Below are 23,077 nucleotides of genomic sequence, written 5' to 3'. Positions count from 1 at the left end.
CCATCCCCTTTCTGGCTGTAGCATACTCATAGTTGCCAGGCCATCTTCCTTACATTTGCTCATCTTTAAGGTGAGCAGCTCTGTTAAGACCAGGTACTTGCCTTCATACAGTGTCGGTGTATTCTCCTTGACATATTTCCCATCTTGTTTGGCATCTATTTCTTTTGCCCTGTAGGCTTGTGTTCTATATACTTTCCGAATGGATGACACTGAAAATATTTAAGCACCAACATGTCACAGACATTGAGCAGACAGAACAGAGGTTGGTCATAGCTCTAGGCCACATGTTACTCCTGTAGTTGCTGGTCTGTAGGGTGGTCTGGAGTGGGAGGCTTCTTGTGAGAGGGGCTGGGGTGGCCAGAACAGCATAAGACACTTGGATAAGTGATTCTTTCCATTGTGGTGTGGAAATATTTTGATATTTTAATAGCCAGCACAGCCACATTAGTGTGTACCAGCCAAATATGACCCCAGCCTGTCGGTGTCTTTGTGTCTATATGGAGGAGGAAGGAGCTGTGTAGAGGCTTTTACTAGAGGACTGGACTCTGCTCTGTCTTCTGATACTTGCATTAAGTCCTGCACCAGAGTGAATTCTGAATGGAGAGGAGACATATCTACTGTATGTACAGGGGATGTAGTCTTTGGAATGTGGGGTTTGTCTCTTAATTCAGGGATGAGCTAGTTCCAGTCCTCTGTTTCACCCATCTCTCCCCAGCAAACTCCATCCCGCAACCCACCCCCTACAACACCCCTACTCAAAAGAAGGAAGAGATAAAGATACTCATCCTGCCCCTATTCACCAGTCAACTTCTTTCCAAAACCTGAAATTTCAATGAGTATTCTGCATCTTGCCAATCCCCTCTAGCAGGTGGGATTAGGAGCTCTTCTTTCTTACCAGAAAAATCTGGTCTTTTTGTTTGACTGTCATCTTTTGAAGTTTAAGACACAAAAACAAGGTGGAGCTCCTTCCATTGCCTGGATGCTAGTGAATTTTTTAAACTGAGTTTTACTTTTTGAATTTTATTTAGTCTGGTTGTTCTTTAGGTTTAGCTTTAGGGGATGAAGTGTCTGTGATCTGACCGTATTTATCCTAAAAGATCCCACAGTACAATTTTAAAGGACTAAACCAGCAGCTCTGGGGGTTCTCACTCTGGGCTGCAAATTAGAATCACTGGGGAGATTTTAACGTCAGTGACAGGCCACATTCCTAAGCCTAATTTAAGTGGTCTGGGAGATGCACAGATATAAGTGGCATATATATGTTTTCTTATTTGCTTGTTTTTTGAGTCCTTCCAGTGATTCTAATGCACAAACAGGGTGAGAACCATGAACTGGACCTTGCATTCTAATCGTTCATAATTTGATATATATAAGCACCTATAAAATACAAACATTTTGCATGTGCACTAACAAAGACAAAATATAAAAAACACATAAATTATTTATACTCTGAGTGGTCAGTCGCTCAACGTATTTCTTGAGCAGCCAAGGAAGCAGGAGGGAATAGAAGTGTATGGTTTTGCTTCAAAAATATTTTTATCTAGCTGGCTAACAGAACTAACACATCTGAAAGAATCACAAAGCACATGGTGGTGACGCCCAACTCTTAAGACAGTTTTGCAATTATACCACAGACAAGGAAGGCATTGTCAGATGCGGGGCACATTGACATGAAGGTAAAGTTCATGATTTAATGAGAGATGTGGCTACACCAAAAACTAGAACCTAACACCAAAGAATTAGTCCAGTTACCTTGGAGTCACACTTCCCATCCCTAAGTTATAATTCATAAAGTATCATTTAGAAATGCAGGGGATGTTCAGAGGTAAAATCCATAGCAGAGATTTATTGAGTCTGGGAAGATTTTGAGGGGTTTCCAGGAATAAGGATGAGAAAAGGGCATACCAAGTTTGTGAAGAGACTTAAAGCCTGGCACAGAGTCACAGGGAGCATTTTCAGGTTTGGAAGGCCATGACAGGTTGAAGAGCAGAGAATCCAGAGATCAAGCTGTAGCTGTGCACAGCACTGGGAGTATGGAGGCTGAGGCAGGCCTTGCTGTCACAGCAGGTATAGTGAAGAAGTGAGAGAAGAGTTCGGAGTGTCCGAATTTCTTGCCTGAGAGACTAGAACAATGGTGACTCAACTGACCTGGATGGAAAAGCTTTAGGTACAACCAAGTTTGGCTTTGGGGTTTCAAGTGAAGGTAGGGTCTCTAAGGGATGGTCAGGAGGCAGGTGGGTCTGGATTGGAGCTCCGAGACCACAGCCCAGGTGAGTGACCTGTGCCTGAACTGTAAATGAAGGGTTATCTGCAGGGAGGAGAGCAGAGAGCCAGGTCTAAATTAGGAACAAGGTGGAGAATCATCACATATCCACAGAACTCTGGGGAAGTGGGTTGGTCACTGAAGCACAACGATCGGGGAAGGGGAGGATGAGGGAATTCACTGTCTAAGGTGATCTCATAAAAGACTCTGAAGCAGGATTTGACTTCACAATATCTAAAATCCTTTCCAACAAGCTGGACTCTCAAGCCAAAGCAAAAGGTCCTAAAACTGGCCATATACAAGTGTCAGCAAAGATGCGACAACTTTGTTCTCTGAGGACAATGCATTCATATAGCAAATCACCCCAAACGTGATCTGTGTCCTCAGTGCTGATGTCAGACCATCATCGTTCATTAATTCTCTATCAACTTGAACCACACTGCTCCAAAAGTGGTTATCTCCATTTCATGCCTCTGGAGAGGATGACAATGACAGTGGCAGGATGTGTGTGTCAATCCATGTGGACACACACACACACAGGACATGTGCTGATATCATAAAAGAGCATCTCTTCTAACCTACCAACATGAGTGTAAGAAAAAATAAAAAGATCAACTCTAGGGTCATTCTATTCCTTCTTGTTCTTTCGGTTTCTCTACTGCAGCACAGATAAGCGCAGATCTTCCAGGTGTGTCCAGGTTATCGTAGAGTGATGGTAGAACAGAAAATGCACTAGTACCTGCAGTTTCTGGAGTAATAGCAAGTGGCATGCACAGCCACACTCTGTTCTCCTTAGCTGGACCCTCATGACCACAAGGCAGCTGTATTCCTCTACCCACTGGAAGTTGGGACAGACATCCAAACACATTCTTTTTCTGAAACCAGCTCTGTTCATCCTCTAGACAGCAGTCCAACTGCCCCAAAGGATACAGCTGAAGAAAAGAAATGAACTCCCTTCATATACCTCCCAGCTGAGCACATTCCTTCACCTAGGCACAGAGAGGCCAGAGGTAGATAGCTGGTCCTTACACAGCCTGCTCCAGTGGTACTGATGTTTCAGATTTATAAGAAGCCATTATGAGAAAGATCCTGGGGTTCAGTGGGGTACTGCTCATAACAGAATAAGCAAAGCCCATACAGACTGGTCTGAAAGGCACTTCCTTTCTTACACAGTGAGGAAGACAGTGGTGTTTCCTCAACATATCTCATTTGGATTTTGCTTTAAGATTTGCCTATATTCAGTGTGAAACAATGACAGAGGAGCTCATCATAGTGATTGTCTCAAGGGATAGTGGCCCATTAAAATTAGTGCAAGTAAAATGGTCAAGGTAGTGTATTGTGAAGGTACAGGTTTCTCAAGAAGAGGAACTTTAGGGCAAGGAACAAGGGCCTCCAGACAGCTGGAACTAGGAAAGGGAAGCCAGCCTTCAAGGAAACTTTGCTGGTGTCCCTGGCTACTACATGATTTTGCATCAGTGCTTCTCAGTATGCCTACACCATCCTTCCTCTACACCAGCTTTTTCTTCTTCCTTCTCTTGCACATGGTGCAACATAGCCACCCCAGTCCCAACTCTACTTGACCCTTTTGCTCAAGCACCTACCACTCAACACTCCTGTTTCTCTCCTCTTTCAATCCCTCCCACTCTCAATTCTAATGGACTCTGCTGTTGTGTTTAAAGAGGCAGCTGGAGAGGGCTCAAGTGGGCAATAGTGGGAAGATTCCCTGAGAAGCGGGTGGACGGGACAGCTCTCCAGTGCCAGTCATACATATCTGTAGGTATCCTAATATGCACAAACAAGTGTATGAGAGGCGAAACCTGACAGGTTAAACACTACTTTGGCATCAAGTGATTTAGGCAAAAAAGTGTCTGCTACTGATATCATCTAATTAAGCACACAGCCACTGAAACATTATGCTTAGCAAATTAATCTACTAATTGCTCTGCATCTAGTGTCTCTGAAAACAGAATTAAACCAAGCCAAAGAACATAGCTACCTCTGAAAGGAGCAAGTCTTTCTTGAATGCTTAAAACACCCAGGGCAAGGCCATTCCAGAGGCTCTCTGATGCTTCAAAATCATCTTTTGTTTAGGTTTTAAACAGTTTCATAAAAATTTTGGAGCTTGGGGCTGGGCACAGTGGCTCAAGTTGTAATCCCCACACTTTGAGAAGCCGAGGTGGGTGGATCACTTGAGGCCAGAAGTTCGAGACCAGCCTGGGCAACATGGTGAAACCCCATCTCTACTAAAATTACAACTCAGACATGGTAGCGCACGCCTGTAATCCCAGCTACTCAGGAGGCTGAGGCATGAGAATCCCTTGAACCCAGGAAGTGGCGATTGCAGTGAGCTGAGATTGTGCCATTGCACTCCAGCCTGGGCAACAGAGCAAGACTGTCTCAAAAAAAAAAAAAACAAAAAAACAAAAAATCATGTTAAGAGTTTGGTTGCCTGGGTTTGTAGCCTGGCTTATTCCTCCTAGCTGTGGGATCTTAGGCAAGGGGCTTCCCCAATATATGCCTCAGTTTTCCCAGCTGTAACCTGAGGATAACAACAGTACCTGCCCTATGGAGTTATTAGGAGGATGAAATGTGCTTATATTTGTAAAGGGCTTAGGTTGATGCCCAGCAAGTCATGTGTGTTGCATAAATGAGACTTCTTATTGACATATTCAATTAGGCAGAAAACCACACAAAAATCTTTAAGAACTTAATACTTTAAAAATAAGTTTATTATAACTAACGAATATAAAATCTGACAGATATTTTCAAACATTTTTGCAAAAAAAGTAAAACCCTCCCCTTTCCCCCCTCCCTGCCAGATACAGAATAAGGACTTGGACAGAGAAACAATACAAATCTAAACATGAAACTGTCGCTCATCGGTTGGTCCCAAGAGGCTCCAACATATTATATTCTAAGTAAAGGTCCATTAAATTAAGAAGTTAACAAGCCACTTGACACTTTTATAGTTTAACTTGCTTTCTACTCTGATTATAATGCTCATTCAAAATGCTGAGAGACAAGAACAGGTAACGTTAATACTGCACATGACAGATATTCAAAGTGCATAAATCTATGAAACCACAAACATTCATAAGAATACTACGCATGGAATTAAACAGTGACTTAAAAAATTAATCCAAGGAAATCTATGTACATTTTAGCCTTTGGCATCTGGTCTATCATGTTTCTTCTTTATGTAGACATCAATTTGTTAAGTCTATTAACCAGATTAAATTTATCTGACCACATTTCTCATCTGACAGATTGTCCACAGCCAATTTCACATGAGGTAGTTGGGCTGTTTAATGACATTCTAGTGAAATTCTCATGATACATGGGAATTATACATTAAACATGCCGTGGAACTGGCTCATAGCCTTCTAGGAAACAACAGAAGTACTTCTAGAGCATCCTTCCTATCAACACTGACTCCATATACACCTATAAACAGACATGTATACACAGGAGTCTGTGTGGGTAAGATCGACTTTGTAAGGGGTATCAACCATTCCAGGGTGGTTTCTGTTTGTAAGGTACAGGGAGGAAATACTGACCACACTTTAAATATATGAAATATTTAGAACAAGCAGGATGTTATTCTTACATTCTCACATAGCTTAGCTGAAAACATTTGTTCACTCTGGAACAGAAGTGATTAATACGGGAAACAAAGAATTTTGAAGACTTTTGCATTGCAGAGTAGTGGTATTTTTTTCCTTTTAATTAAAGGCTATATAAAAACAGCAGAGGAGAAAGATCAATGCATGCATCAACTGTACCAGAGAGGCACTGTTAATGACTGTTTAATCATGCCCTGGAGTGCCTGAATGCAGCAGTGCAATGAGAAATCATGCAAATGGTCACTGTACACAGGACTATTGACTGTCTTGAGACAGGATGGGAATTGGGAACATTTACAGGGAAGGTCTAGTAAACAGTATATTTATGGAATTGTTGAAAGAACTCCTAATGACCTTGTAATACAGATAAACAGTCTTAAAATACCATTAGACAGCTAGTGAATTGTTTTTTATGAAATGACTATGAAACCCCTGAGTAAGCAACTGCAGATTACAAAGGGACGTACAGAAGTAGAATGTACTTCTAACGAAAGCATTCTATATACAATTCATAGGAATACAAATTTACCATACATAATGAAGTTTGTGTGGAAACCTTACAAGATCACGAGTATCTGAAGTCAGGCCCTCAAAGACCAAACACATTAGCTCAGCTAACAGAACAATGGCTGAAAATATATTTTACTTATAAATTCTACATCTAAAAATTTTAAAATTTAAAAAAGGTTGATTATCTTAAAAAAAGAAATGAAACATGAGGGAGAGCTGAACAGTTGTAAAACCTGTGACTAAAATCAGAAGCAACTGGTTTTAATCAGTGATTCAGAAATGTACCATTATATAACCAAGTTCTCATAGGACATGGTAGTTTGCTAGGAAAAAACTTAATTTTCTTCCAGAAAGTTCCCCAAATGCCTCACATCATCGTCTATTGCTCATGACCCTCTGACTCTACCGCCTTATCTGATATTTCTCCATATGTATGATTTTCACAATCAGATTAAGTTTCCTTAAAAAAAAAAAAAAAACTCTTACTTCAGCTCCTCTTTCCCTCACTTCAAATTTAGTGGAGAAAAATGTACTTTACTTATTTGGTCCCTATCACATATTTTTAATTAAAAACACTTTTCTGAAAATATAAAGTTAAAAGCATCAACTTTTTGTTAATATACATGGAAAGTAATAACCAAAAGGAGAAGAGTGCAAATTTTCCAGCTGCACTCCTCTAATAATCATCTTTCCTAGGTGCCCCATGTCATGTCATTCACTGGCTTTCCAGCTACAAATGGGAATATGGGCTCCTTCTTAAGAAGCTCTTGCAGTCTGGAGGTGGGGAAACAGAATCCCCACTGATCGGGCACCCAGTCCTGGGCTAAGTTGGTGCCAGATGCTCTACATATGTGCTAGAAGCTGCTCCTGAGAAATGGGGCAGAACAAACATAAGTGGGGGCAGATTTGGCATGCTGATGGCAGTACTGCTGGCAATTTTCAGTAGCAAAGAAGAGAGAAAAGCAACAAGGCTGGACTATGGAGTTCAGAAATCCCTCATCATGGAATATGACATTGGGGGAAGTTTAATAATCAGAATGACATGCAAATAATGATAAGAAGGTGCCTCAAGCCACTACTTATACATCCTAATGAGAACTACCCTTCAAAGTCAATGTCTTGGGCCCATAGGCCCAACATTCTGTGAGAGCTCCTCTTCTGGAACTCCCTTCAGAGCTACATCAAGAGCCAATGAGACGATCATCTTCTCCTCATAGTTACAAGTTGGTTTCACTCCCAAAAGGGATCTCTCCAATTTAACACTTTTCACCAGCATTAGCTATAAGGAATCTGGCTTGTTTTCAAAAGTCAAGAGACTTGCCATCATTGAAAATATTTTGTTTAATTCAACAAGTACACTCTGATACCTACAAAGTGTAAACACTGGCTTTTACCATAGGGAGAAGTACAGGCACAATGAAATTGTGTGGAAATGTCTCATAAGGGGTTAGCCTAATGTTACTTATTTGTGTCTATAATACCTAGCAGACCAATTTCCTTTTTCTTCCAGTTATCTCTAAAGGTTATGCTAGAAAAATAATCCTAAAAATACTTTGAGCAATGACAACAAGGTGATTACTCTGCCAACAAAATACTAGAGTTTTCTCACCTCCTCTCACAGCAATGGTGAAAGTAAACTTAGGTGTCCCGGAAGTCTTGGAGGGCAATGGAGAGAAAGCTTTAAATATCTTTTCTCATTGCCCCTTTCTTGCAAAGTGACTACACATCAGCACAAATTATGACTTTAACTACAACAGAGAGCAAATACTGTAGATGTAGGAGGAACCTCTGACTATGCCCAGATTTAGGTTAAGCTGAATTTACTGTTTAGTATTAGGTTCAATTTCTAATATTTTTATTTAAGGATCCTCAGTTCCTTAAGCAAACTTTTATACATCTTAAACTTTTATACATCTTAGGCAAACTTAATATGGTCCAGTAGGGAAAATACCTATTAAAAAATATTACCCTCTTTCTACAGATGTGGAAAAAGGGTAATTGGAAAATGTAACTTATTCAAGCTATTCTGTCTGATCTGGTTTCTCAATGATCTCAGATAATATTAAGCCCCTCGTTCCCAGCAAATTGAGTTGTGTACATCTAGGCACTACCTATACAAATGCAAAATGGCCACGCTGAGCAGCTTTCCTTTTGTGTGTATTCAGAGCTGGGGTGGCAAACCTGAGGTATTTTCAGAGTGCTACCTCTCCAAGAGACCACAGAGTTCACCTGAGGTGGCAGGGAGCACCAGCAGCTGTTTAGAATGATCACGCTGCACAATTCTACCAACCACCTGGTATCATCCCCTCTAAATGATACAATGGCTAAAACATCTTCATTCCAACTATAAGCAAAAACTGGCTGCTTTTCTTTTTCCATTTTAGGGGGCTATGTCAAGGGCAGGGACTATCCCCAAGTTCTGCCATCATAGTCGTACTAATCAGAGGAGATCTATACTCACTGCTCATGAGAGCGGGAGGGAAATAACACACACACACACCTTGGCAAAATACAAAATAATCAATATCATTTTAATACCCCCCCCTTTCGCCCTAGCCTTAAAACATGTGATACTGATTTTTGAAGTTTAAGTATTTTCCAGAAGTCTTTATGTGTGCAAAATACCTAATTAATCTGAGCTAAATAAATGTTCATTTGTTTAAAAACACACAAAGGCAAAACCAGTACCTCCCTACATAAACTTCTCTGACTAAAGAGAGAATTCCCTCCATCCTAGAGATCTGCAGCAGGAACAGCATCATCTAGAGATGATGCTCAACTCAACCAAGCCCCTCAAAGGACCTTTGACCCTGGATAACTACTTATGCTGGAACTTCCCTTCCTGTTACTAGAAGGAAGTAGCCTCTAATGGGGAAGGTACCCATGGCTTCTTTCCAATGCACACTCAAGGAAGCATGATCTACTGAGACTAGGGCCAGGGTTGGAGCATCACACTGTGCAGAAGAATGCCCACTCAACATTGTTTTATGAAATAATGTTTCTTAAGTTTTAAGAAGTTTAAGAAACTGTTTTCTTAAGTCTCATCTTTAAACTCTGACACTGTCCCAAAGCTTCTGAGATTGATAAACAGCTACAATTTGCCTGCTCTGCATTTTTGCTGATTAAACCGAGATTAATTGGTAAGCAGGTTCACAGCCATGGCCCCTGAATGCAATGCAAAGGCCTACTGGCTGGGTATCAATGCTGGCTCAATTAAGAATGCTGCTGAGTAAACTTGCTCCACTTCTCACTCTCCATTTAGCTATTTTATTTAAATGGCGGCCTATTCCTTTTTGAAAAAAAAGGACATATCATTTAGTTCTTGAAGAAAACTGGTAATTTTGTAAACTAGAATTTAATCTAGTTGCTTTTCAATACTGTGTGCATGTGAAGTTTATCGAAATGCAGATTCCTATGTCCCACTACCTAGACTCTGGTACTTTAGGTCAAAATAAGGCCTGGGAATCTGCTGTTTGAACAAGCACTCCATATGACTATGGTGCAGAGGCAGTCCAGGTCACACTTGGAAATGACCTGGCTCCTCTGCTTAGAAACTATGTGACTGTGAACAGATCCCTCAACTTCTAAACCTTGCTTTTGAAGTGGGGTAATAATCCCTTTGAGTGTCATTCCTTGTGATGTCCAATTGAGATAATGCATGGGGAACATGCTGGTAAATGGTAGGCAGTTGGGAGGTGTCATCTCAAATGACCTGTCCCGCCTCTCTCATATTCTCCCCTCCAACTTGGGGTTAGGGCACACCATTAATCTCAGAGCAACGGTCTCATGCCTGTCAGCAAGGATGGGACTCCTGTCCACATCTTCTTCGCCTCCCACAATTGCATTGTCACGTGAATGCCCTGAACATCCTTACTACACAGGCCCTTATCACTGACAGAGTTGCAATGAAGAGGGTCCACTGAAGAACATCTAGGAACAGCAAACTCTACACAGCTTCAACAAAGCAGCTTATACTACCTCCAAATGTCTAGTCTAAGTTGGCTGAAACACTGACTATGAATTATGGTACTCAATATGGGATTTGCTGATTTTCAGCTTGGGTTTGGGTGGCCCATTAGAACTAAAATATAAAAACAATACAATACACAACAGCAAATTTGTTTGTCAAATCTGCTCTTATAACTTGCTGTTCAAGTCTACAGCAGCTTATCATTTGGTTTCCAGTAGGCCTGCTGAACTGAAATATATAGCACCTTGATCTTTAAACAAAACACATATGCATTTTAAAAATTATAAAAGCACTGGGTTTTGCCTCCTCCTGTCCATCCCCCAAAGTGAAGGGGTTGGAGAGGGTTGAGGCTGTTGCTGGAAATTAAGTAGGGCAACAAAACACTTTAGCACTTTAATCCCTGAAGTTAGGAGGTGCTGCCCAGCAGCCATCATACCACCTCATCGGATTCCAGCCCATGGACCTCGTATAAAGTGTCCAGTATGGCCAGCTGCTTCTCCATGGCAGGGAGGTAAAGGCTGAGGTCCCTCTGCATTCCAATACTGAAAGCTTCTTTCTGGTGGTCACCTTCCTTTATAGTTAACGCGGCCACAAAATCTTCATAGGATGGAGCTGCCCTTAAAGCTAACTGCAAAAGAATAACCCATGAGAATCTGCATCAAGTCTGTCTCTCACACACTTATTTTTATGCATGTGCACATGCACACACATACTTTCACACATACAAACAGCTGAGAAGAGCAAGAGTGAAGAAATATGACTACCCTTCTAATTTGTGGCTTCTCTAAAATTATGTTTCAAGGACCAATTCAAATAACTTTAAGGCTAGAAGAAACAAGTGTGTACTTGGGCCACCTTAAGGATAAATAATGCTATCACATCAGGGAAATGCTGAGAGAGTCTGAGAAAAGCACCCTTCTGATCCACAGTGTGATCCAGACTATTCCCCTCAAATCTTCAGAATCTATATGCATATTGCCATGATGGTCTTTATTCCCACATGGCCCGTCTTCCAGGGCATCTCATTCTCTTATTTGTATCTCATCTCTATATATTTCTTTGCATATCATCTATTTTTCCCCCATATGAACAATATTTCCTTTGTGCTCTTGAATGCTTTCTAGAAAGGAAGGGAGCTAACATTTGTTGTTTGCTTGTGTGCTGATGCTTTAACATAGTTTATTCTAGTTCATCTTTATAAGAACCCCATACAGTTTATATCTCTATTTTATATATAAACGTCATACAGCTAATGAGTGCCAGGGCTAGGATCTGCACTTGGATCATCTCTGTGTTTTTCAATCAGACCACCATACTATCCCACTTCCCTAACAGATTTCCTAGGCATCTTATCCTTCTTTTCCTTTGCGGGCCAATATTCCCTAAGCTTGCTAAAATCTGTTTTCTGGTGTTCACTAGATCTCAGCAGAGGCTTTTTGGAGAATCTTGAATTATCATTCCACAGTTGCTTTCCTGATCTTCCTTATACTTTGAAAGTCTTTGAGAATCAGCCCTCCCCATTTTTGCAGTAAGAGAGTGACTGGCATTGTCATGCAGTGGCTAAAAAGCACAGACTTATATGAAGCAGACCTGGACTTGAATCTCAGATCTTTCACATATTAGTTTGAGGAATTTATGCAAAGTGCTTAACTTCCTAGAATCTCAGTTTCCTTATTTACAGAAGAAGACTAATACCACTTTCCTTATTTTAAGGATTAATGGGATCTGTAGGAAGTATTTAGCCCACTGCCTGGCACATGATAAATACTTAGATAATGGTAAAAGTACAAGGGAGTAGGAAAACTGAAAATGAAGAGAAGGCAGTTATCCAAAAACATAACAAAAGAAAATCTCCCAGAACTGGAGGATAGGAGTCTCCAGATTTAAAGACCTAACCAAGTGCTCAGCATAATGAGTGATAAAGACCAAAAGGGAGCATCATGAAATTTCAGAATGTGGGGATAAAGTAAACAACCTAAAACATCTCGAAAGGGACAAGGAAGAGATTATATATAACAGAATAGGATTTTACAATGTAATAGTGGAAGCTGGAGGACTATAGAAGAATGTCTTCAAAATTTGGAGGGAAAATGTTTATTAACCTAGAATTCTACACTCAGCCATCAGCACTCTAGAAAAAAAAGGGGAGAACCAGTAATAGAGTTCAACTGTCTAGTCTGATTGAAGAGGAAACCAAAAAGGTCAAATGAAGGGTAGTTAGTGACCAAGATGGAGGCAGCCACCTTGCCTGAAATGGCTATCAGCTCAGTAGAGTATAACCGCTGAAAGATTAAAAAGTCACTATTTGGCTGATAAGTCAAATTCCTTGGATGTAAACAATGTTTCCCGCAGCAACTGAGATTAGTTAACATGAATTTGGCTTTGCAAGTTACCATGTTAGGAAACTTATAAACCTTCCGAAGTAGGCATGACTTGGCAGGTAATAGAGAGGGTGAAAGGGCCAATCTAGCTACAGACTCCTCTACTGATAAGGCTGTTGCCAAATGCATCACATAATCTATTTTCTTAAAAACCAGCACCTTTATTGGCAATAATATTTAAAGCCTTCAAGATGTTTTTACTCTGCAACCTTGGGTATATCACCTCATCACTTTGTGTCTCAGGTTTCTCTGTCTACAAGCAGGGAAAATAATGGAATATATCTCAGGGTTATAAGACTTAGAAATTTATGTATGTCAAGCACTTAAAACTACATCTAGTGCATGTTAAGTGCTCAAAACTGTAAACTGTGGTTGTAGTTCTTAGTATTCGACACAGCAGTTCTACTTCTAGGAATTTATTTTGAGGAAATAAGAACTTTTTTCAAAAATGCATATAAACAGATGCTGTTTTATTTCTAACCTGTTTTATTCTAAACTTAGAAGCAGCTTAAGTCTCTCACACAGAGGACTGAGCAAATAAATTATGATATCTCCATACTAGGAAAATATTATACAGTCACTAAAAATAGTGTTTTTTTCAAAGACTCTTTCATGGCATTTAAAAATGATAATGATAGATTCTATTCAGTTGGGGGGATATAAAATTATATAAGCTAAAGGTAGAAAAAATGTATATACACATAAAGAGTAAGTATACAAAATAAAGATAATTATACACATATACTATATGCATGTATATATAAACATCTATATTAAAGTATATAAAATAAGTCAATATTTAAAAGAATATGTAAATTAAGAAGCTAAGACGGTAAAACACAAAAATGTTAAAAAAGGAAAATATGGACAGTTTTAATTTCTTCCCTTTCTACCATGATTTCTAAAATTTTTTATGAGTCTAAATTAGCATAATAAAGTTATAAAGTTCTCTTAAAGACTTATGCTTTGCATCCATTAAAGTATAGGGTAAAGGAAAAAAAGATTTATGCTGATAAGTTTTCTACTATAGCTGCATTCTTATTGACAATATCTCTGGGATCTTCAATATTTCAGGATTAAATTTTGCCTTCTATACTGAACCCTTCCCCCCACACTTGTTTTAGGGCAACTCAGGTGTCAGGCACAAGCTAGCAATCACAATATTCACTCAGGGAGATCAATGTACACAGTGAGCATCCACTGCCTAAGAACTCAGTAGAGGCCTCTCAGTGACTGTCTTCACTGCAGAGAGCTCTAATGGAGGTTAGCACTAGCACCTTGGAGATAACAGATCTGAGTTTAGACCTAGGCCCTGACATAGCCTCACTCTGGCACTTGGGGACTGGAATTAATTGTTCTGAAAGTATAAAATAGTGGGAGTTAATCCTGAGAATTAATGAAGATAAAGAATATGAAAGTACCTGTTAGAGTGCCTGGTACATAACAAGTGCCAATAGCTACATGGTAGCAATTATGATTATTCAAGGTGTATTGAAGGTAAGGGTGAGCAGTCTGTAGCTTCATTTGGTCCAGCACCTATCCCAGTGAACAGTGAATGGGATATGGAGCTTTAATCTCCATGCTTTCAAAAAATATTTCATTTTCACTAGAATCTGATTTCTTGTACTGTACATTCTTCCCACTTTACTGTTCTCCCTAATAAAGCATGACCCAAACAGTTCTTTCTTTAGGCAAATGATGCATCCTTTACATCCGTAAAAGATAACATCTACAAGGCTACCTTATTCCCCAACCTTCCAAAGAATGTGAGTACATTCTATGAGGTTTCCTGACATACAACTGCATGAGACTGCATTTTCATGACCAGATTTGACTAAGACTGACCTTCTCCCAGATGAGAAGAATCACAGAGTGTACTGCTGACATAAAAGAGCCATCTACTCCTGCTATTTTATAAAGCTGGATAAGTGACCTCCCCAGGAGACTAAGAGTCTCAGGTTTGTGTTTTTCCTAGTTAAACATGCTGGGAAGAAGAGGGTGGTGGGTAATCAGAACCAAAACACATGAATACAAAACACCTTCACGATAAAAATAACTGGCTAAGAAGAGATTTCTAGCCCTAGCCACTGGCACACCCAATACAGTTAATATTCAAAGACAAAATTCAATTAGGGAAAAAAAATCAACTAAGACCTAAAAATTAAAAGGAATGAATACAATGAGCAGCAGAGGGAGCTATTAGGTTGACTACATCACCTGAATGCATCATTTCCCTTCAATGATAAGTATTTAGGGTCACTGCTTCCTATCTACTTCTGCTAGGATACTTAAGCTTTTTACTACCTCATCAGAAAGGCAACCACTTATGAGGCAAATCTTCACAAGGTTATTGGAACTGGCTAATTAGAACTGGCTAGGGTAAAGCATCAACTCTTTTATTCCTATTTCTTTAACAGTCTTTGCTATTCTAGATACTTTTTACTGCTGACATTTCCGCACCCCAAAGACCTATAAATGTAAATGAAATAAATAACATTTTGTTCTTATCCTCAAAAACAAAGCAAACAAAAACACCATACACACACATACACACACACGCACACACACACACACACACTACCTTGTTTCTGACAATCGTAACTAGATAAATAGCTGGATAAGAAGAGATTTCTAGCCCTAGCCACTGGCACACCCAATACAGTTAATAATAGGAGATAAGAAGGATCACTTACCGCAAAAACCCCTCGAACTACCCAGCCATGGTGTTGCCGCAATGTTTTACCATATGCGTTATCTTGAAAAGAAGAAAAACTCCATGAGGAACACTCTCATCAGAATTTGATGTGCTATTTGTATAATGTACTTTTTTGTTTGCTTGTTTGTTTTTAAAGAGACAGGGTCTTGCTTTGTCACCTAGGCTAGAGTGCACTGGTGTGATAATAGTTGCAGCCTTGAACTCCTGTGCTCAAGTGATCCTCCTGCCTCAGCTCCTCGAGTGGCTAGGACTACAGGTGTGGATGACCATGCCCAGCTAACTGATTTTTAATTTTTTATAGAGACGAGGTCTCGCAATGTTGCCCAGGCTGTTCTGGAACTCCTGGGCTAAGGCGATCCTCCCACCTTGCCCTCCCAAAGCACTGGGACTACAGGTGTGCGCCATGCTTGGCCATATTTGTATAATGCATAGTAGCACAATACTATTGGTATTTGGAAATTATGAAAAAAATCTAATTACAAGATTTTGGACCCCAAAAATCTAAAGCAGGAAAAAATCTCAAAAACGCAGATACTTCCACTCTTACTCTGGGTCCATCAATATATCTGAACTTCAGCTTATTATCGTGGTGGAAAAAGGTCAATACATATGAAGAAACAAAGAGGGAGGAAAGGATATTGAAAAATTGAGACAATACAATTAGAAATACTTTGAAATATTTTGTGACCCTGAGCCAGTCCCTTAGCTGCCCTCTCTAACCATCTGTTTCCTCCTTTGTAAAATGATCTCTAAGGTTCTTTCCAATTTTAACATTCTATTCTGGGATACCAAATGTTTGTCCTAAATGACCCTATGACCCTGGATATACAGTATTAGAGCTAGAAACCTTCAAAAATATTTATGGAAAGAAAGGCTTAAAGTTATTAAGCTAAAGTAAAGTAATTGGTGAGAACTATATTAATAAAAGTCATTCATGTTTCATACTTTAATCTATAATTTTTGTCCCAATGTATTTTAAAAGGAGATTTTGAAACTGGCATATCATAATTTTAATTATGAAAAAAATCCCAAGAACCAGATGGATGCATTTTATGCAAAGGATGCGTTCCTGAAATTTGAATAATTCAATATATGCAAAATTCAAAACTGATTTCTCCACAGGATTAAATGCATTCTCAGGAAGCACAGATCTACATCACCATGGTGCATTTTTATTTCAATGTTCCACTTTATTTCCTAAGCATCATCTCCAGTAGCAACAGAGCACTCATTTCTAAATTAACAGCACAGTGTACCATGGGGACTATTTGACCTTCATGTTTCTCCGTATCTAAATTCTATTCCAAGCATATTTATTTTCATGTGCTAGTTTCAGCACAAGTACTACCACCATTTCATGAATGCTTAGTGTGACATTCTAAGGCTACAAAAATATTTTCAATTCTAACAAGAGAAGATGTTAAAATAACAGATAAACAGACACTAAAACCACAAGTACGAGTTCCTATGCAGTGAAAGGCAATGCGGTTCACAGGACATTGCCAAGGGAAGTCAGGTATTTATTTGCATTTTACTGGCCAAAATGGCACTGCCATGTGGCTGCAGATTCAACACAGTTTACAATCGACTCAAGCCTTCCAGCTTTGAAATTGTCATTCTAGTCAACTTTACTTTAAAAATTGGAGTGAGGCTTTATTAATACTTTTAGTATATCCTACCATTTCAATTTTACATATTCAAATCTGCACAAAATGTAATTATGTTATATAAAATACATACTCAATACATATTGCAATATATTTTATATAAAAGACTGTACATGTAAAATATAACAACAGATTCCTTTGGCTCTCTAAAGCTTAGGATATGTTGGAATGCCATTATCCAGTGTGTTAATGCTAAAGTAGAAGCAATAAGTGATAATTAATACATTCAAGTATGAAGAAGACTCTTAGAGCCTACAGGAGAGCCCAAAATTAAATTTAACTTTTTTCTTAGGAGAACAGTCTGAGTAAACTAGGGCATGGTCAAAGATATATGTCTTCAGTGTAAACCAAACAAAACGTAGGTGATTCTCTGTAAGAAGACATATGGCATCAAGGAAATTTCAGATGGCATACAAGACCTTAGAGAGGATATCCTGAGAAATGTGAAGAAAGGGGTTGCTGATTCACAAAGTGTATAGTACCGATGGGCAGAGAATACTAGGTACAGCCTCTCATAAAAACCAGCAAGACAACCACATTTTCAACCATTTGAGCAGCCATCTGGGCTGGCAAGAGGGTGTACAGGTCCATGGAAATCATCCTGAGATAAGTTACCAAGGTAAGATACTGCGAATGCTTTCTTTCTTGTGTTGGTATTCCAGGCAGGGCATCAAATGTCATTAGAAATAAAGAAATACCATTAAAATCTGCTGGTGGATATCTACCATGAACACCTGCTCTATTCAACAAGAATTCAGGGCAAGTCTACCACACAGTAGTATCTTTAGGTGATTTAAATTCAGTCAATTCCCTGTCCTCAAGAAGTTGATGGTTTACAGAAGAGCCAGTCGTGTAACAATCTTTATTGTATAAGTCAGTCACTGCTAGAGTACATATCTGTATGCAGTGCTACAGGAACAGTAAGAATGGAGAACTAACCCAGCCTGGGTTGGGGGGGAGGCGTGTGGACACAAAAAATTCTCAGAAGGAATCCTGAAGGCTGGGTAGGGTAGAGAGCAGAGTGGTAGATGGTGCTGCAGACAGAGCAAGCATCACTGCGTTGTGAGAAGTCATGGCATGCTGGGCGATGGTGAGCAAAATTCACTGGATCTGAAGAACACCAGGGCTTGCAAACTGGGTTGGGCCAAATTGTGAGGACCTTTATCCATCATGTCAAAAATTATGATCTTCCACCTGAGGTATAGTGGAAGTTTTGAAAAATATAACATTTATTGCTTTTTTGGGGTTTCACGATTGATGTCCGTTGTTGAAAATAAGGAAAATATTTTAAAAGGAGAGAGCTAAAGAAACCTATAATCCTTTCTCCCAGAGATAACCACAGTGGGCATTCTGGAAAAATATTCTCTTAGTTTTTTCCCCATGTACAGAGAATATTACCTTCTTCTGTTAGCAAAGTCATGATCATTCTGATTCAGAATTGTGGTAGGGAAGTAACAAGTTGAAATTCACACTTCTTTACAGTCTGTAGCAAATAACAGCTGTACTGGTGCCTGACCCTCCAGCTCCAAGGCCCACCTGGCTGGACAGATTGCTTGTTTAAAAGAGCTCTGGGCCAGGCGTGGTGGCTCACGCCTATAATCCCAGCACTTTGGGAGGCTGAGGCAGGTGGATCACAAGGTCAGGAGTTCAAGACCAGCCTGGACAAGATGGTGAAGCCCCGTCTCTACTAAAAATACAAAAATTAGCCAGGTGTGGTGGTGGGTAACTGTAATCCCAGCTATTCGGGAGACTGAGGCAGAGAACTGCTTGAACCCGGGAGGTGGAGGTTGCAGTGTGCCGAGGTCGTGCCACTGCAGTCCAGCAGCCAGGGCAACAGAGAGAGACTCTGTCTCAAAAAAACAAAACAAAACAAAACAAAAAAAAAAACCAAAACTCTGCATTCGGTGTTATGCCAACCTCAGAGACCTTATACTTTTCCTATACATTGCCATTCAAGTTAACTATTCAAAAAAGCCTAGAAACTCTTTTCCATGCCCTCTTCTAAAAGACAACAAAAAGACAAGGAAGACAAAGGTGCTGTGAGTCCAAACAGCATGGGGAGCCTGGCTTAAGGATGGGAGAGTGTTTGTACAGCAGCACATCTGTCTTCCCACTTGGCCCTAGTAGACAAAGCAGCTGTTCCTTGTTATGCTTATACCTTGCCAGAGGAGAGTTCCACCTGGCAAAATGTGGGCCAGATGATCTAATGGGAGAAGGTGTGTCAAAAGAATTTGGGCTGGGTCTTGACTGAGATCACTGCTGCAATTTAAAACCAACAAATGAAATAAAAGTCATTAAAAAAAAAAAAAAAAGACGACTTCCCAAAGTCCTTAGCTGACTTCTAGGCTGCAAATATCCCTGCCATGTGAGACTGGCTGCATTAAAATAAGATGAAGTCTAAGCCTGACCTATTTTGGTTACCTAGAGAAGATTAGATAATGAAATACATTAATCTTCACTGTAATACCCATTCATTATAATCATGCGTCTTCTATAATCTGGGAGTATTTTTGGCCTCTGAAAGACATAAATGATACCCTTCTCCCAGTTCTTTGAGATGTGTCAGTTCCCCAAAGACTGAGTCAAAATTTCTGAGTAGGAAGCCTTGACAATCACCTTGCCTAATTCTTTTCCTTTTAGAAATGAAGACATGGAAGACCCAGAAAGGTAGTGACTTGCCCAAGGTCACACAGTTAAAAGCAATGAGACCTGGGGACACTCTTGTTGCATCACAACATTCTGTCAAAAAACTAGTGTTTACTCTGTAATAAAAATGAAAAATACGCCTTTTCCAATCGGTTTTCTGAAAGAATTAGCACCTTATTCTGGTTATGGAAACAGCACAGTTCTCATTCATTTACTATTAGTAACTCAGAAACTTGCTATCAGGTATTTAGAGATTATGCCTAAAGCTTTTATAGTAACTGAGAGAACAACCCTTCCATTACTGTTGATGGACAACCATTCTGTCCAGGAACTTTGTATAGGAAAGTATTTTTCTACTGTAAACCTATAATTGGTAAAGTTATTTGGGCTTGTAGAGAAGACAAATGTCAATCTAAGTCATAAGAGAAAACCTGGAAAGTAGATAACCAAAGCCAAAAAGGGCGGAATTACTCACCAGGCTGAGGAAATGACAATCATAGCTCTGCAAATGTGCTTGACTAGACATTTCTGAGGCAAGAATTAGGAACTAGGAGATTTGAAAGCAGGTAGTCAAGTTTGGCAGGAGGCTGGTGGGAAAGAGATAGGCACTGGGGAAGTGTGCTTGCCCTAAGGTCCTATGACTTCTAGAGAGAACGGTCCAGTAACTCAGAATAGTAAGAACCTTCATCCAATAACTCATGTCTTTTTAAAGCATAGGTGGGCAAAAGAACAATGGACCAGAATATGGAGTCTAGAACAGATATCTCTCTTTCTCTCTCTCTCTCTCAAAGTTGGTATTACACACAAGTGGGGAAAAGAACAGGTGATCCAATGAATGCTGCTAAGACAACTGGCTTTCTGATTGGAAATAATAAAATTATATCCCCACCTTACACCATTCACAAAAATAAATTTCAAGAAGATTAAAGACATAAATATGAAAGCAAACCTACAAAACTTTGAGAAGAAAATGTCAGAGAACATCTTTGTGACCTCAAGGGAAAAAGGATTTCTTAAACAAGATATAAAAAATGCAAGCCATAAAGAAAGAATGACATGTTTGATTACATAAAAACTGAAACTTCTGTATACCAAAAGACACCATAAATAAAGAGCAAAGGCAAGCCACAGACTGACAGAAGACATTTTAACCCATAACTGAAAAAGATTAGACATTTTAGCCCATAACTGAAAAAGATTAATATCCAGGAAATAAAAAGAACTCCCAGGAGTCAATAAAGGAAACTTAAGAGAAAGGTGGTCAAAGTACATGAACAGGCAACTCACCAAGAAGGAAATCAAATTGCCAATGAAGACAGGAAAAGCTGCTCAACCTTACTTGTTATCTAAGAACAAAAACTTTGGCAATATTCTATCATTTTACAGCCATCAGGCACAAATTTAAAAGGCTGACAATGACAAGTGCTAAAAAGAATGTGGAGTATTGGGAACTCTCACTACTCTGCTGGTAATTATAGACTTTGGAGAGCAATTTGGCAATATCCAGTCATGTGGTTCAGCCATTCCAATTGTATTATGTACTATAGCAGCAGTTCCCAGTGTAGTCTCCAAACCAGCAGCCTCAGCATCACCTGGGAACTTGTTAGAAATGCAAAGTCTCAGCCTCACGTCAGACCTACAGAGCAATCTGTGTTTCAAGGAGCCTTCCAGGTGAGGTTAATACAGGCTAGAGTTTGAGAACCACTGTTCTGGCAGCACAGCTTCTCAAGCAGTAAGGCCCCATGAATTACCAGTCTGTAGACAGCCAAAGCCCCTGGGCCAGTCCCTCTTAGCTATGAGAAGCCTCCTCCTTTTTCTGGTGTGCTCTCTGGACATAATTTTCCATGTGATAGAGAACATGTGTGAAAGGAACATGTACATTGTATAATTGTTTTTAACGGTGAAAATCTGTAATCAACTGTGTCCATTAACAGTATATTAGTTTTTCTAAACCATGGTCTGTTCATACAATGAAATGCTAAACAGCAAGGAAAAGGAATGAGCCAGGACTACAAGCATCAACAGTGGCTAAAATCTGAAAACACTGAGTGAAGAAGGAAGAATGTATACAATATGATACCACATATACAAGTTTAAAACATGTAGTACAATACTAGATGCTGCTTATGGACACATAAATATACAGTAAAAGTATAAAAACATGTATTACATAATGAACAACAGCAAATTCAGGATGATGATCTCTGGAAAACGATGGGAGTCACAGGATTAAGGGGTGACATGTGGGTACTTAACTGTATTGAACTATTTTTTCTAGTAGGTCAAGTGGTAGATATTTGTTAAATGCCTGAATTATTTATAATTTTCTTTTTTGAGACAGAATCTTGGTTTGTCACCCAGGCTGGAGTGCAATGGTGCAAACATGGCTCACTGCAGCTTCAACGTCCCTGACACAAGTGATCCTCCCACCTCAGGCCCCCAAGTAGCTAGAACTACAGGCTTGTGCCACCACACATGGCTAATTTTTGTATGTTTTGAGGAGATGGGGCTTTGCCATGTTCCCCAGGCTGGTCTCAAACTCGTGAGCTCAAGTGATCTGCCTACCTTGGCCTCTCAAAGCGCTGGGATTACAGCACTTGGGCATGTATTTTTAAAAACAGAGCTACTAGGAAAGTAACCTCTGAATTCTTTATAGTGACTAAGCTTAAGGTAAACTGAGTTGTATGGATAATAACCAGTGCGAAGAGATAAAACAAGTACCCAGAGATGCCCTTTGTTAACTTCAGGCACTGTTAAGACTAACGCTTGTGCTGCCAGCCAGTCCTGTCAGCGGAGGCATATGCTGCAAATGGTTCTGGAAAGAGTATAACAATTCACGTTCCATAGTATTTTCAGAATGGCCAAGTTATGATTTGATGTCAAATATCTGATTATGAGTTCTGACTTTATCTCTCACTTATCTCTCCTTGTCTATGAAAGCCTTTCATATTAAATACATGATTGAGCATCCTTTTAAAATCTTTTCTATTCTATGCCAGAAAAGGATCTTGGTTGTGTTAATTTTTACTGACACTTATGGGATCATTCTGAGGTGAGATATGCGGCAATATGTTATCCCACTGAGCACAGAGCATATAACATTTAATACAATGGTGCATGAAATGCCAGAGCAACTTTCCTTCCTTCTACTTGCAAGGATGCTTTCCAAAACCTTTTTTTGATGTGGAATATGCAATGGCGAGGGGGACTCAGCTCTAAGGCAGAACATTAAACATATCTGCCTTGTGAACCCAACTCCCTCCTGAAAATGACCTCTAAAGAATGTTAGAGGACACTAAGG

General features: G+C 39.6%; 1 protein-coding gene across 1 annotated transcript in view; it reads right to left on the bottom strand.

Annotated features, from left to right (window-relative positions):
* Nucleotides 1–4,970: 4,970 nt before the first annotated feature.
* Nucleotides 4,971–23,077, bottom strand: part of PLEKHA8 (pleckstrin homology domain containing A8) — a 63,772-nt gene continuing 45,665 nt past the window's right edge. Inside the window, exons 13-14 of the mRNA XM_010376658.2 lie at nucleotides 15,441–15,502; nucleotides 4,971–10,994 (exon numbers count right to left, since the gene is read on the bottom strand). Coding sequence (XP_010374960.1) covers nucleotides 10,797–10,994; nucleotides 15,441–15,502 — 260 coding nt within the window. The 3' untranslated portion in view covers nucleotides 4,971–10,796. The remainder of the gene's footprint in view (nucleotides 10,995–15,440; nucleotides 15,503–23,077) is intronic.

Source organism: Rhinopithecus roxellana, chromosome 18 (genome assembly GCF_007565055.1).
Source record: "Rhinopithecus roxellana isolate Shanxi Qingling chromosome 18, ASM756505v1, whole genome shotgun sequence".
In the NCBI taxonomy this organism is placed as follows: Eukaryota; Metazoa; Chordata; class Mammalia; order Primates; family Cercopithecidae; genus Rhinopithecus; species Rhinopithecus roxellana.
The sequence above is the reverse complement of the archived record's forward strand: the minus strand, read 5'-3'. Positions and strand labels throughout refer to the sequence as shown.